Genomic DNA, 15468 nt, shown 5'->3' with positions numbered 1-15468 from the left:
TATAAACATTCCCATTTTTGTCTCTTGTCACAAATCCATTCAACATTCCAAAGTGCTCATTCTCAACCTGTCTGTATATCCACAGATTGGCTTAAACCTCACTCAGATTTGTCTGGCAAAGGAGTGCAGTGAGGATGAAGTAAGTGAAACTGATCACAATATAGGTATATTTCCTCCAGTGCTTTTAATCTAGAAAAAAAAAAACCTTCCTACCCCGTCATTGTTTTGCAAGTTGGTGCATGATGTACCACACCCCTGTCTGTTGGTGGTGGTTGGGTGACGTATAAAGTTAATAATAATAAGAAGAAGAATTTATACTTTATTGATCCCGCGAGGGGAAATTCGTTTTTACACTCTGTCTAGTAAACATGCTACACAAACATAGACTGAAATACACACACATGCACAAACAGGATCCTATGGACATGCACTAATGGAGAGGTCATTTCACATTTGTTTTGTACTTTCTTCTTTGTCTTTTTGTATGTGTGTAGATTGTCGAGGAGGTGTTGAAGCTGAATGAAGACCCAAAGGTGCATGGAATCTACCTCCACCTTCCGCCAGCTACACTCACCAGCCGGGTGCTGAACGCACTCAGACCTGACAAGGATGTAGATGGGTATGCACTAGCAAACTTACAAGTTGCCTGAGTTTTCTGCTTTCCCTTAGTGGCATCACAGCGAAGAGCAAATATCTTCAAAATAGCACAAACTGTTAGTTTAAGAGAGGCTGTCTATCTACATTTATTTGTATTCCCTTAAAACAATACTCTACATGTAGTTTTATGTGCTTCCTGTAGACATTTGAGGAGTAGTCAGCCGGTTTTCAGTTGTTTGCTTTCCCTTTCCCACCAGAGATAAGAGGAAGGACTCACATGCTGTAGCAAATTTGGGCCAAATCAGAAAGGGATGCACAGCATTAAGACTGAATAAAGAACAGTGTGTGCCTACAGAAGTCAATCACTGGCAAAATCAACGAGGGACTCTTCATAATCAATATAAATAAAAGAGACTGCAGCCAACTCCTTTACTTTTTTTTTTAAGAAGAAGGTACACTTTATTAATCCCACGAGGGGAAATTCAATTTCACACACTCTTGTTGAACATGCTTCACACACAGGCTGAGATACACACACATGCACAAACAGGATCCTATGGATATGGACTAATGGAGAGACGTCAGTGTGAGGGAGGCTGCCCACAGCGAGGACTCCTGAGCTGGTGGGAGTTCTGTGCCTTTCTCAAGGGCACCTCAGTAGTGTTCAGGAAGTGAACTGGCATCTGACTGGCAACTAGTGTTTGATAATAGATCCTTGTACAATAATGAAAACAAGAAAATAAAAAGTTTTGTTTTGGTATAATATGTTTGTCAATAATTGTGATATATCATATTCATATGAAGTTTATGTCTTGTGCTAGGATAACTGATTTGAACATGGGCCGTCTGGTACGAGGGGACCTGAGCAAAGGCTACGTGCCCCCTTTAGCAAGCGCTGTCCTGGATCTGCTGGAGAAACACAGTGAGTTCTTTGTAGAGGAAATTAGTGGTAGTATATTTAACTGCTGCTTTACTTTAACTTAGGGAGCTACCTTATACTTAAGAAGTAATTTACACTCCTCCACTCTTATAATTAAGAAAGTTGGATTGTTAGTTATGCTGGATAAAGGACTGACTGTACTGTAACTCATTGATAAATGTAGCAGTGGCAGTACTGAAACACTTTTACAAATTAAACCAAAGGGACTTTTTTCGTCACTTTCACAGCTATAAACAGTGTATATGATATAATGAAGTACATTATTAAAAAAACAATGACAATCAGTTTTCATTTGGCACACAAGCTCTTACTCGTGGATTCATTAGAGGCAGCTGTGTTTAACAGCCTTTGACTCTGTTACTGTGTCCCAAATGAACACAAAGTATAAAGTCATATTTTGTAGTGAGTACAGTGTGGATATAAAATCCAGACTGGAAAAATTACTTACTAAAGAATGATGCTAAAAAATATTTTTAGAGAAGTGATGCTTGCAGAGGTGGCCTGATAAAATACCTGCAGACCAGGTCTTTGGATCAACACAATTATTAGGCTACTTAATATGCAAGTTCTTTAGATATAGTTATTGGTAATTATTATACAGTAAAGTAATCTTAACATAAAATGGTGCAATGATTAGTGTCAGTGAATGCAACTTTGTTAAAAGGTTATAGCAGTAGTAAGGGTAGTATGAGGGGGATAAGGTTTATGGCCAATTACTTTATCTGTAAATATGTTTTGTTTTCTGTAATGGAAATGTGGGCAATGGCAAAATGTGTTTGCACGTGCACATAAGGCCCTTAATTAAGAAGGTGATTTAATAAAGTTGAAATAACCTTTTTAACAGGTGCTCCTTTAGATGGAAAGACCGTGTTGCTGGTTGGAGATGAAGGACCCTTCAGCATGGCTCTGCAGTGTCTGATTGAGAGAAGTGGGATGGTAGCTTTGAAGAATCACTGGAGCTCCAAGAGCTTACAGAGAAAGGTGTGGTAGTGTTTCTTTACTCTTCTTTCTTACAACTATTTTAACAATTTTTTTATTTTCAATTACAAGTTTTATTCACCCCCTGTACACTTCAAAGATTGTTTTTATTGTAAATACTGACTACAATCCAAGTAATGCTTATTATAACAGAAGTCTTCTTATGCTTTACAAGATCTTCAGCTCTGATTCCATTATTTGGTTGCATCAGTAATATACTGTAGTACAGTATGTGTACTTTTCTGTGATGACCACCAGGAGTCAGTGTCTGCTTTTATGTACGCAGCAGCAATTTTCTCATCAGCAGTGCAGGCACCATATTGAAGTAAAAAAAATGATGACATTTTAAACATTTTGAAAAAAATAATGCAAAAACAAAACTCAGCTAAACCGTCACAATTAAATAATGTCAAGATGTGATCAGTTGTAATAGAGCCAATGGAAATAGTTAGTATTATGATAGAGAACTAAACACTAGGCAACCACAATTTTTTATTTTGTAATTTTGCTTCATTACTCTTTTTTACTAAAATTTTAAATTATTCTTGTCTGATTCCTTCTTCCTCCCTATGCCATCCAGCCTGATGCAGTTGTCCTGTTAGGGGCAGGGAATATGGATGTCCCATCTACCTGGGTTAGACCTGGAGCTGCCATCATCCGCTGTGTAACAGGTCATTTGAAATATATTTTTGACAGTCATCTCAATCACTTGCTATGGGTTCTGAGTGTACCCTCTGATAATTGTAATTTTAACTCTACTTGCCTTCAGAATTGAGTCAATATCTTGACTTTTCTTTTTAGATGAAAATGACATTGAGATGCCTTCAAAGTCTGGCTTAGGATACCTTACAGCAGCTTACAGAACACAGGTTTGTCTCTTTGTTTCTGTCCCAGCTCTCATCCTTGTTTCTAACTGCATTTTGTCTTTATACTTACATTCTTACCTTGTTTTCTCTATCTCTCCTTCTTGCCTACTAGAATGTGGTGCATAGTTGCAGTCGGTGGCTGCAGGACCAACAGTATCGACCCTGGAGTCTGCGCAGTCTCAAACTGCAGCCCCTCACCCCTGTACCAAGGTATCTGTGTGGGAATGTAACCAAATCTATCTGGGCACAGTATCCTGTCCCCTAGTTGTACTTACATCTGACTAGATCCTTAAATAACAGGGAATGAGTCAGTATGGAATATTTTTCACACGTTTGATGCTTAATGTATTTCAAGGTTTTATCTTGTTTCTGTGTTTTTCAGCGACATAGAGATTTCTAGAGCTCAGACTCCAAAGCCAGTAAACCAACTGGCTGAGGAGATCGGTCTTCTGCCTGAAGAGCTTGAGGCCTATGGCAGGAGCAAAGCTAAGGTGCGACTCTCGCTTTTAGACCGCCTCAACACACAGCCTGATGGGAAATATGTACTGGTTGCTGGGTGAGTGAAATGTAATGATTTATTGATTGCTTATGTTATTATCATATATCAACAGTAGTGCATGGATTTGTGACCTAAAAGAAGTAAGCTGCATAACTTAAAAAAAAAAAATGTCCTGTATGTTTAGTATAACCCCCACCCCACTGGGTGAAGGTAAAAGCACGGTGACCATCGGCCTGGTCCAGGCTTTGTCTGCCCAGCTTAAGCTGAACTCCTTCGCCTGTCTTCGACAGCCTTCTCAGGGACCAACCTTTGGGGTTAAAGGTAGGCAAAAATACTAAAGTCCTTAAGGTTTTGTACATGATATATCCTGTATTTTTTTTTTATTTAGCTGTGCTCTCCAATTAAATCTCGACTACATGGTAATGTAACACAGTTGTTCTCTTATTATGAAGATCTCTAAATCTCTTTTCTCAGTAGAACTTTACTAAAACAGCAGCTTCAGTTACATTCTTACGGGATGTTGCACATGGTGGATGTCATTTTGGAATTCAACTTTGAATTTCATTTTACTCCCCTCGAATACATTTGTACAAGGCCAAAGACAGGCGCCCCAAACCAGCAGTAAGGAATGTATCAAGTCACTGTGTGATAAGTTATTTTTGTCAGCATGAGGCTAGCGTCTCATTCCCTTTTTTTTTTTTTTACTGGGGTGGAACAGTTCACTCAGAGTCCAGTGCTCAGCTTTCTTCCTTTGTGTGTCCCTGTCGTGTTTGTCTGCCTCTGACTGTGCTGCCTCTTTTCTGTGCCTAGGGGGAGCTGCAGGAGGCGGGTATGCCCAGGTCATCCCCATGGAGGAGGTAAGACACACAGACACCCTCAGTGCACCATAGCAGGACAAGTACAGGCTTCAAAGACCAAAGACACACTGAGACCTGCACTAGTTTGCAAGAAAACACATAAACGCACAGACACACAGCCCCTGGAGCTGTGGCATAACATTTCCTGTGACTTAAGGGACTGTAAGACAGGGAGGGAAAAGGGAGGGGGACTGGTTTAACAGATTCAGATACAAGGCCTTGGAAACGGTAGACTCCTTTTCTACTGTCAAAACATTTTTTACAACCTTTTCACTCTACTTCTTCTTCTTCTCCCTTCACAGCAGTTTATCACCTTTACATTACTAATAATCCTACAATGTGTAACACCACATTACAGTTCTTTATCCAGTATGTCTAACCCCTTCACCTCTTCTTCTGTTTGTCTTTATCTTGCCCTTCAGTTCAACCTCCATCTAACTGGTGACATTCATGCCATCACAGCAGCCAATAACCTGGTTGCAGCAGCCATCGATGCCAGGATGCTCCATGAAACGACCCAATCGGACAAGGTGATTTTGTGGTGTCGTCACTCAGATATAACCGGTTATTATTCAACTTAAATGTTTGTAACTGTTCTTTTTAACTTGATCATATGATAGTTATAATGGGGAGTTTTCTGATATTGCATAAAACTCAAAGCTGTTTCCTATTTTGATTCATTCTAATTGATTTATGAGACTTGGTAGATAATAATAAGCCCTGTTATGAAACAGACTGTCATCTCTTTATGACCTACTAAAGCAAACAAGACCATCAGCATAGATCGATTGACCACTTCTATATAGTTATTATTAATGCCTGAAACTGCCGACGGGACTAGGTGTCAGATTAAGTGATTGACAGCTCGCCACTTAAACAGCCTTCGTTTACATTTTCCGCAGAAAACATTTGTAATAAGTATGACTGTGAAAAGAAGGGAGGATGAGCTTATTGTTAAAAAAACACTACCTTCATATGTAAAGGACAAAATCAGCAAAGACATAAGTGTATCATTTGTGCTCAGGTGGAACAAATATTGACAAAAACATAAAGCTTAACTTCATAAGTATTTTAGTCATACTTAAAGTATCCTGGTATGACTCTTGAATTTGAATATACAACTGCACATTATTAGTTTTCTAGGCCTAATCTTTGATTCAGTTAATACACCACAGGCATTGTTATTTTGTGACATCACTTAATTTTCAGCATTCAACAGAGACAATAAACATAAACTGATCCATGTACAGTGAAAGCATGCATTTAATGTCTTATCTACATTAAACAGTCACAACCAATACATCACTTTGCAGCTCCCTTAGTTTCATTGTATTTGGTGTGATGTATTGTAATCAAGAAAGTTTTTGTTTTCATCCAAGGTACAATTGAATTAACTTTGTATGCAACATAGATCTAATGTCATTGTTTTTGTTGTGTACTTTGTAGGCCCTGTTCAACAGGCTGGTCCCTTCAGTGAATGGAGTGAGGAGATTTTCCCCCATTCAAATCTCCAGGCTTAGAGTAAGTCCAAACCCTGCTGAGCCAGAATCCTTAACGTCAACAAACATGATCAGCCAAAAGGATTGTTATGTTGAGCTCTTAAAAAGAAATGACACCTTTGGCCACTAGGGGACCTCAGTGAGCCTTCCCTCCCTCCAGCATGTCCTCACCTCATTGCATTTGTTTATACCTCATGAAGCAGATTTATCACATGTTGCTATACAGGTAAGGTTTTATGTAGTTTTGATCAATGAATGCCTATTATCCAGTCAGAACAGATAAAATACAAAGATGGCAGATGTTGAAGTGACAGTCGTTTAAACACAAGTCAGCTCAAGAATTACCTGCCTGGTTATCTGAAAGTATCTGAGATAAGATTTATTTATTTCTCATTTATTTTAATTTCTTCATATAGACCCGAATATACTATATCATTTTAAATCAGTTATTGTAACTAGCTGTACTGCCACGGCCAAAAACTGCACCCAAGCAATCCTTCTTCAAAAACACTGATCCTTTAATCATCTTTCTTCTTTCAATTCTAGCGTCTAGGGATCAACAAAACAGATCCTGCATCTCTTACACCCCAGGAAGTCAGCACCTTTGTACGTCTTGACCTTGACCCTTCCAAGATCACCTGGCAGAGAGGTATCTGTAAAGTTTAGGAATTGACTCTGTACTGTAGTAAGTGTATTACAGTTAGCTTTTTAACCTTGTGTCATGTCATTCTCTGCTTCATCTGCAACATAATGAATGTTTAAAGTAAGGGAAAAAGCAACCACACATACATTAATATATCTCGGTCGCAGAGATGTTTTAAAGGAGTATTTATTCCCAGAAATATATTCTTGATCAAAACCAATATCTTGACTTTGACACAAATCTAATTTACATGAAAGAAGAAAAACATCCCGTGATGTCACACTCCAGCTTCTACAATCAGTGTTGTGTATTGGTGTTCTCTACTCTTCTATTACAACTTTTTCCAGCTCTTGTGTTTGGATCAAGTTAACGCATTGAGTGTAAAAGGGCTGCAGTCTTCATTCACAGGATAATTAATGTGGGTATGGTAGGTGTGGGAAAAGCTTCCTCAGTGGTTGCTGTGTTGGTTTAAAGTTGTCAGTGAGAACAACCAGCTGGGAGGGCGCTGCTATGACTGATGTGGTATTTACTCCAATGGCTCCGGTGGGCATTCTTAAAAGACGAACCCTGGAGATTAAAAACAGATTTACCACCTAATGTTTTGTGGGTGTAACCGTTTCTTTGAATTCATGAAACAAAGCAGGTTTTTAACTCCTTCTCTTTGATTACCTCCTTTCATATTTAACCAATATGAGGAAAATATTTGTCTAGTGTGGTTCTCACTTGGCTAATTTTTACAAGAGTGTAGCTACAGAGTAACCCTTTTTTTTTATACCTCCGAGAAAAGGGTAAGTGCAGAGTGAAGACACTTTAAGTAACAAAGCCTTCAAGTAGATGTCAACGCCTACTTAAAATGAGAGATAGGAAACGCTATTCTTGTTGTTGTTTTTTTGGTTATGTGTTTGTCTTTATGGAAATAGATGATTTCAGTCTGTCAGGTTATTATGGAAGCCCTAAGCCGACATGCATCCATACATTTTATTTACTCTATTTTTCCATGTAAGAAAGTTATTTCTTGAGCTCTCATATCTCCAGAGCTCCATATGAGATGAAGTAGAAACATGATTTAAGTATAAACCCAAAAATAACTTGTTATCCCTGTAGAATGTATGAATGTATGTCTGCTTTGTTCAGCCTGTTAAGTAATACATCTTTTGTGTGTCTGAGGTCTAAAATAGGGTGATATGTAGTACCTCTATTAAAGTTTTTGTTGTGTATGTATCATGTCTTTTTGTATCTAAATTTTGCAAGAAATTGAAGCGTTTTTTTTGTGTGTGTTTTGTTTCCAGTCGTGGACACAAATGACCGCTTTCTGAGGAAGATCACAGTAGGACAGGCAAGCACTGAAAAAGGACAGATCAGAGAGGTATGCATTCTTCTGAGTTGATGACGTCCCATTACTTTTTCTTTTCTTTTTTTCTACCCTCTCGTTTTGTTCATGTATCTATTTGATTGCCACACTGTATGAATATTTCTGCAGTTTCAGTTTTGGAGGCATCCACTAGTCTTAGTCTTACTCATTCTTTTCATTGCAATCGTTTTCTCATTCAGCACAGTTTTTTTTTCTTACAGAGACTTTGCTGCTACATGTATTGTTGTTATTAGGCTGGCATTAGAGCCTTGAGTTTTTATGCAATCGTACAGCCACAAATGTAAAAGCTTTCCCATGCGCGCACACACACACACACACACTCTCACCTCCATTCTCCATGATAAAGCCCAGATGTTTTTCACACATGTCTGTAGTAACGACAGGCAAATGAAATCCTGTAAATAAACATTTCACCTCAATGGGAAGCGAGCTGGCTTAAGTGAAAGCAAATGTTTAAAGTAGGAGAAAAATGACCCACCCATCCCTTCACACACACACACACACACACACACACACACACACACACACACACACACACACACACACACACACACACACACCTGGGACAGCCTCTGAGCTAGATCAGCATATGCTTACATTTACCGGCATGGGTTCATCCGCTCTCTTTCTCTCTCATTCCTCTGTCCTCCACCTATCCTGCAGCACTGGATACTCTATAGCCCCTCCGGGTATTATCACCAGGAGTAGGTAAAGAAATGTCCCTCAGTGGATAGATGTGGTTTCAGTTAGGTTTATTTTTTTGTGTGTAATCTGGAATGAAGACTGTTTTGGTATTCTACGCTCTTCCCTGAGGAAAGCTCTCATTCAGTCTTTTTTTTTTTTTTTTTTTTTGACCTGTCACTTCTTTTTATTATAGTTTTGTAAATCAATACAGAAAAACAAAATGTTTTAAATCTTATTTGAAGAAATTTGCCTTCAGTCAGTGCTCCTAATTTCGCCATGCTCATAAAAATGGGCTGGGCACTGTGTTGCCCAGCCCATGTGATACAGCTCGTGATTGCTATGTTTACTTAATCTCTTGTCTTCAGATCCATTGAAAAGTTTCATGTTTTCCAGACTTTAAAGTTTGTTGGGTATAAAACTTTTATTTACTCATCAAATTATGATTCTTTAGTAAGCAGTCAACCCAGATTTCGCTGCAAAACTTTTACATAATTTAACAGAATAACAGCTATAACACTACAGACTGTCAGCTTTTCTATGTCATGTTTGATCACTTCCACCAGCTGAAAAAATACTTGTGTAAAAAAATACTCCTCTCACTCTCCAGACTGGCTTCGATATCGCAGTGGCCAGCGAGATCATGGCCATCCTGGCTCTTGCAGACAGCCTGGAGGACATGAAAAACAGACTGTCGCGCATGGTGGTGGGGACCAGTCGCTCCGGACAGCCTGTCACCGCAGAAGACCTGGTGTGTTTTTACTTTTCATCGTTAGGTTAGGCTAGCGGTTGTGTCATGCGTCCCATGTGCAGAAGGCTGTGGTTCATCATTGCAGCGACTGTGGGTTCGGGTCTGGCCTCGGCCCTTTGTTGCATGTCATCCCCCACCCTCTTCTCCAAGCGTTTAATGTCTCTCTTCAGCTGTCCTATCTACCAAAAAAAACAAAAAAAAACACTGCTGGCTTGTCGTTGTTACATCTCAGAATTTACAATGAAAGTATGTGGTCCGAGATCCTTTGTATTATGTGTCATGGCATTTTGGCCTTTTTTCCGTACAGCTCAAGAGAGATGTATAATGTTGGGACGAGACAGTGGGGAATGACATGCAGCAAAGGGCGAGGGTTGGATTCGAACCAATGGTCAATGGCTATACAACTATAGCCTCTGTACATAGGGTGCACAACATAACCGCTGGGATGCCTGGCGCCCTGAGTATGCTTTTTTTTTTTTTTTTTTTTTTTTTTTTTTACTCCTTTGAAAGAGTTTTTTGTTGTCCAAGTGGTGAAGAGGTTGCATATGCTTATATTTGAAGCTGAAATCTGTGTTTGTAAACACATGTTCAAACATGTCCCACTGTCCTTTATGCAACTTTCAGCTGCTTAGAAATGTCCAAATTCCCACTTGTCCCAGCACACACACTCACGTATTTCCTCCCTTCTTCAAAACAACATGTCTAACATAGGTGTAACCTTCAATCCGATGTTGACCAGAGTTTTCACCACTTTTACCGGATCCATCTGTGGGGTCAGCTGGCTCTGGTTTTCTGACGAAAGGCTGCACTCTGTGTCTTTTCAGAGCCGTAGAGGAGGACTATTAAATTACATTAGTCTTTCTGATTAGTCTGGATGCAGAAATATCACAACACCTCAGAATAGTCAGAATATGGGTTATGTGTGTTAAAACTGCTGACCAGGCAAAAAGTTGTTATAGCATAAGGGACAGAGAAGTAGACATGTCTGTAGTGTCATTTATCATCTATTTTCAGCAACACAGACGATCCTACATACATAAATATGAGTTGTTTTCATTAGTGAGTTCATACTTTTGTCAGCTCTTGTTTAAATCCCCACCCTCATTTTTCTCTCTTCCTCCCTGACAGGGTGTGAGTGGAGCTCTGGCCGTCTTAATGAAAGATGCCATCAAGCCTACGTTGATGCAGACCCTCGAGGTGAGACACGCACATAACCCCACTTAAATAGTCATTACCTTGCTCAACTGAGCGTCTTCTGGTGTATGTCTTGTAAAAGAAATCGGCTAGCAGTCCACAGAGACAATCGGAAGTTAGCATTAGGCTTACCTCTACCCCTGCTGTCAGAGAGGAGAAAGGGGAGGAGAGAGAGTGCTCCGTTGAGAGCTTTTAAGTAAGGATGATAGATTGACCTTTTCCTCCCCTGGCTCTTTATCTTAATAGCATTTAAGCTGCGTAGAGAGGACAGGTGGACTTCTCTAAGAAGAGGCCAGTCAGTCTAGATTCATGCTGTCCTAAGGAAATAATTTAATTTGACAACCGGTGTGGTGACATATACCTTAACTCTGCCTTAAAAAACATCTGGCTTTCATTTTGCTTGAGACATTCTCGCCAGATGCAGCGACATGCGATCTCACAGGCATATATACTATACACTATCAGGGACCCCGGATTGCCCCTGGTCTCAAGGAAAAAGCCCCACCCTCTAGGTGATTGATGTAGAAATGGAGGGGTTAGATTTAATGGCTTAAATACACTGAGAAGAGACCAATCATTTATCGCAGTCTTTATCTCAGCCCTTTCTGGAACAGCAGAGCGTAATCTGAAGAAGCAACCAAGTTTGCATATGTGTGAATACATATACGTATATATATATATATATAATTGAAACTATCTTTATAATAAACTTGCCCTTCAAGACATTTCTAAGCAAAAGGCCTAGAAAATACTTTTACACTTTCTACAGTGCCTTGATGTAAACATTTAAACTCTTGAAAAAATATTCTGTGCTATTAAAGCTCCTGTGAGGGACTTCTGGTTTGTGCTCATTTTGGCGCCCCCTGTGGACAAAGCGGGACCTGTTATCTTTTCGCTGGTGTTGTCCTGTAAAATGAGCAAGTAGTTCTTACAAATGTTTATCCACCTTTCGTTAAACAGACAAATGTATCACTCTCTGTGAATCTTTGAAGAGGAGAATGTAACCATGGGCTGTTTCTGCAGAATTCTTTAACTCACCTTGTCAAGCACCCTGGAGCACAGGATTCAGGCATTAATAATATCTATATAGAAAGAATCAGTCTTGTTGTTGATTGTCTCATTTGCTTATGTAGGAAATAAAGAGACATCAGAATAAATATCAGTATTTCATTACCAGCTAAACACTCTGCACATGAGCTCTAAACTAAATATTTGTACGTTTTAGACAAAAAGGTTTTGAGTTTGATCAATGTTGCAAAAATAAAGTTGGCATTTATCATTTAAAAAAAAATAAAAAAAATCCATGTTTTTAAGAAGTCTGGCGGTGGTAATAAACCATATAGGTTGGGACCCTGGAAAAAAATCAGTTAAGCATAGTTGTATTTATTTTTTCCTTTCTCCAATAATTAGTTTTGTTAATTGGAAGGTACTATTTTTCCAGTGAGTCTGTTTTTTTTAAAGCCTATTCTTGAATTAGATATATATATTTTTTATCGCTATTCATCCTTGAACAGAATATAGCGTTAAATGTTTTTTTCTGTTGGATCGATTTACCGTTTTGAAGTTGACAGTGATTGCAGTCATGCTTCTGCTAACACCTCTGTGTTTTGGTTGAAAGGCTTTTTTTTGCACTTGTTTGGTCACTTTTGGTTCCGTACAGAGAGCATGATTACATGGCTATTGGGAGGAGAAAATAAACACTGCTTGTTTTCAATGGTGTAGAGGGGATGTAGTGTTGCATGCTGCAGAGATTCAGTTACTTTCTGTTTTTTTGGAGGAAACGTTGCGGTGGTGTTGTGTTAAACCATTTCCTGTGTGGGTTTCCTGTGATTCTGGTCGGGGGAACTGGTATTGGGACCGAGCTGGCCTCAGCACTCCATGAGAATTTTCCATGGTGCCTGACCGCCTGTGCCCTTTGTGCCCTCTTCACTTGTGATTGTGTGTGTTGAATACAGATGCACACATGAGAATACAGTGGGCATATGGAAGCTGCTGTGTTTGTGTTAGAGGATGTATTTCTGTGTTGTTTCAGATGGGGTGTAGCACAAGAGGAAAGGGGATACACTCCCTGTGTATCTATCTTTAAGTTAACCTCAGCCATTCTGTGCATTTTTTTTAGACATCCTGTCTACGTGGGGCTTTACTCGACTTACTGTATGTATTCACTGGAACGACAGTAGACCATAGAATAGACCTGGGAAAATTTAGACTGGGAACATTTTGGTTATCATTTCACTGGTCAACAGCTGGTACAAAGACAGATAAAAGAGATGTACGGAAAGAGGAAACAGTGACATGATCTCTATTTCCCTGTTTTCATTCACTTCCTTTATCCTCATAATCCTCCTGTCCACCAGTTGAAAAGGTGACACACAACTTTTGGTAAATCTTCCTTTCATCACCCTGTTGTTTCTTATTAGTGACACTTTTTAACATACGTAAACGGATGTGGAAAGTGCGTGAAGTAAGCAGGAGTTCAGGTGTTTTTTAACAGACATAAAAACCTTGTAATGTATGACGTGTTGACTTTCCATTGAAATGAAGACATGTACATTTTAGTGACTGAATAAAATTACTGGAAAGATGTTTTTTTTTGTTATATTGTGGCCCTGTTCTCTCTTTTAACATTGAATCAATTCCTTATCCAGTGCGTTCCCTCCTTCTCTTCTTGCACTACTACTAGTTTACATCAGATCACAGACAAGCATCTTGGTTTGTCAGAGCTTTGTTAAATGGCTGATTTACTCCTCCGAGGGGAGGCTGTTTATGCAGGCAGAGGGCGAGGTATGCAAACAAAAGCTTAGAAAATGATGCACTGCCTTCCCGTCTATCCTTTTTCCTCCCTCTCAAGGAATTCACATGCAGTGTGTTACAATAGGTTAGTTGGCTTCCCCGGTTTGTTTTATGACAATTCTTTTAATTAACTTCCATTTTAAAAGTCAGACTGACCTTAAGGAGTCAACCCTTCCCTGTCAGCTGTATTCTCTGAGGCCCTGCCTTGTCTAAGCTGGGTACTCACAGCAAAATGTCTGAATAATTCAGAGGGAATGTTGCTCTAGCCAGCAAAACCTTTAAAGAAAGGTCTGCTGCCTGTCAGCTGACAGAGAGAACCATCAGGTACTAACCAAAATAACTCTGAGATCATATTTGTTATAAACGTATATACTGTATATATTTTCACATAATTGAACAATGCAAACATAACAGGAGCAATAATAGGTGTATATAGTACATACCTGTAGGTCATGACATACTGTATCTGATGGTGCAACTACACATCTGTGTAACGTTTTTTTGTTTTTTGAAAATATCTGAAGAAACATCGGAGCATGAATAAAGAAGGAGGATACCTTAGTCCCATTAGGTCAAAGTAAAGCTCATAATAATACCTTCGGGAAGAAAACGATAGAAGAAAAACCAAAACTATTATTGAACATTTCATCTGTTTCAATCTATCATTCCATCGTTTCAAACAAATTTCAAAAAACGATGTCCAAGTCCTTTCAAGACAAAAGTGGAGCATCTCATTCTTTTTTAACAGTATTTCAATCTCAACACTAACTGTTTTTCTACACATGTTGTTTCTTAACATGCTCTGGTAGATTGTATGTCCTCCTTACTTGCAAAGTTGAGTTCCACATATTGATTTAATATTGATTGGTAACATCTACAGAGCCAAACTGTGAGTTTTGATAGTGAATATAACTATAGAGGCCTCAGTGTCTTCCTGACCCGTACACTGGCAACAAGTTCTCTTCCAGTTTGTGTGTCTTTGTTCAGGGATTCTTCTAAATCAGCAGGGGAAGGAAGCCTGGCTCACGGGTCAGGCCGCCAGTCGAGTACCTCTTAACTTGTTTTCGACAAACACAGTGGCAGCCAAAGTGGATCCACACTACAATATTTATTCTGGAATGCTACATGTTGAATGTAGAGTTGGTCAGCCTTTATTGAAATTTGGTTGGATGGGTTGCTGTGGGTTACGCTGTTTTCTAAACTCCTCCCGCATGTTTTGTGTTCTTCTCTAATTGTCGCAGGGTACGCCAGTGTTTGTCCATGCTGGGCCTTTCGCCAACATCGCCCATGGCAACTCCTCGGTGCTGGCAGACAAGCTGGCTTTGAAGTTGGTCGGACGGGACGGCTTCGTGGGTAAGAGAGCACACAGTCTGCACGTACAGATCGCACACACACAAGCCAAGGTAGATACTGGACCACAAAACCCACAAACCACAAGATGTAAACTGCAAAGTACAGATGTGGAGGACTTAAATGTTTAAAGTATCATTTACACTTGACTCAAGTCATGGACTTCACTCTTCTCCCATGCTGTTGCAACCTTTAGCCTACATTGAGAGCTCAGTTCTGGTTCTGGCTCTGCTCTACCTTTCTGTGACTTATTGGTCTGCTACTCTGCTGTTTTGCTCCAGTGTAACTTTCTAGGAAACTTGTGGAAGGATTGTGTAAAATAAAAACACACCCACACACAGGAGAGAGGAAGGAAGCTGATTGATAATCTTAAGAGCCCCTGGAATGCCTCAGAGTAAACCACACTAATCCCTTCAACGTCAAAGCATACTTGACTATTCCCATTTTT

At 39.5% G+C, this 15468-nt stretch overlaps 1 protein-coding gene across 1 annotated transcript in view; it reads left to right on the top strand.

Annotated features, from left to right (window-relative positions):
- Positions 1-15468, top strand: part of mthfd1l (methylenetetrahydrofolate dehydrogenase (NADP+ dependent) 1 like) — a 35071-nt gene that overhangs the window by 1788 nt on the left and 17815 nt on the right. The window contains exons 4-20 of the mRNA XM_061051998.1: positions 86-139; positions 495-619; positions 1419-1519; positions 2382-2518; positions 3096-3186; positions 3317-3384; positions 3494-3591; positions 3764-3937; positions 4065-4201; positions 4691-4737; positions 5160-5267; positions 6184-6258; positions 6783-6885; positions 8169-8245; positions 9543-9683; positions 10812-10880; positions 14912-15023. Of these exons, the coding sequence (XP_060907981.1) occupies positions 86-139; positions 495-619; positions 1419-1519; positions 2382-2518; positions 3096-3186; positions 3317-3384; positions 3494-3591; positions 3764-3937; positions 4065-4201; positions 4691-4737; positions 5160-5267; positions 6184-6258; positions 6783-6885; positions 8169-8245; positions 9543-9683; positions 10812-10880; positions 14912-15023 (1717 nt within the window). The remainder of the gene's footprint in view (positions 1-85; positions 140-494; positions 620-1418; positions 1520-2381; positions 2519-3095; positions 3187-3316; positions 3385-3493; positions 3592-3763; positions 3938-4064; positions 4202-4690; positions 4738-5159; positions 5268-6183; positions 6259-6782; positions 6886-8168; positions 8246-9542; positions 9684-10811; positions 10881-14911; positions 15024-15468) is intronic.

The sequence above is a fragment of the Labrus mixtus genome, chromosome 12 (genome assembly GCF_963584025.1).
Source record: "Labrus mixtus chromosome 12, fLabMix1.1, whole genome shotgun sequence".
NCBI lineage: Eukaryota > Metazoa > Chordata > Actinopteri > Labriformes > Labridae > Labrus > Labrus mixtus.
Note: the sequence above shows the minus strand (reverse complement) of the source record. Positions and strands in the feature narration are given on the sequence as shown.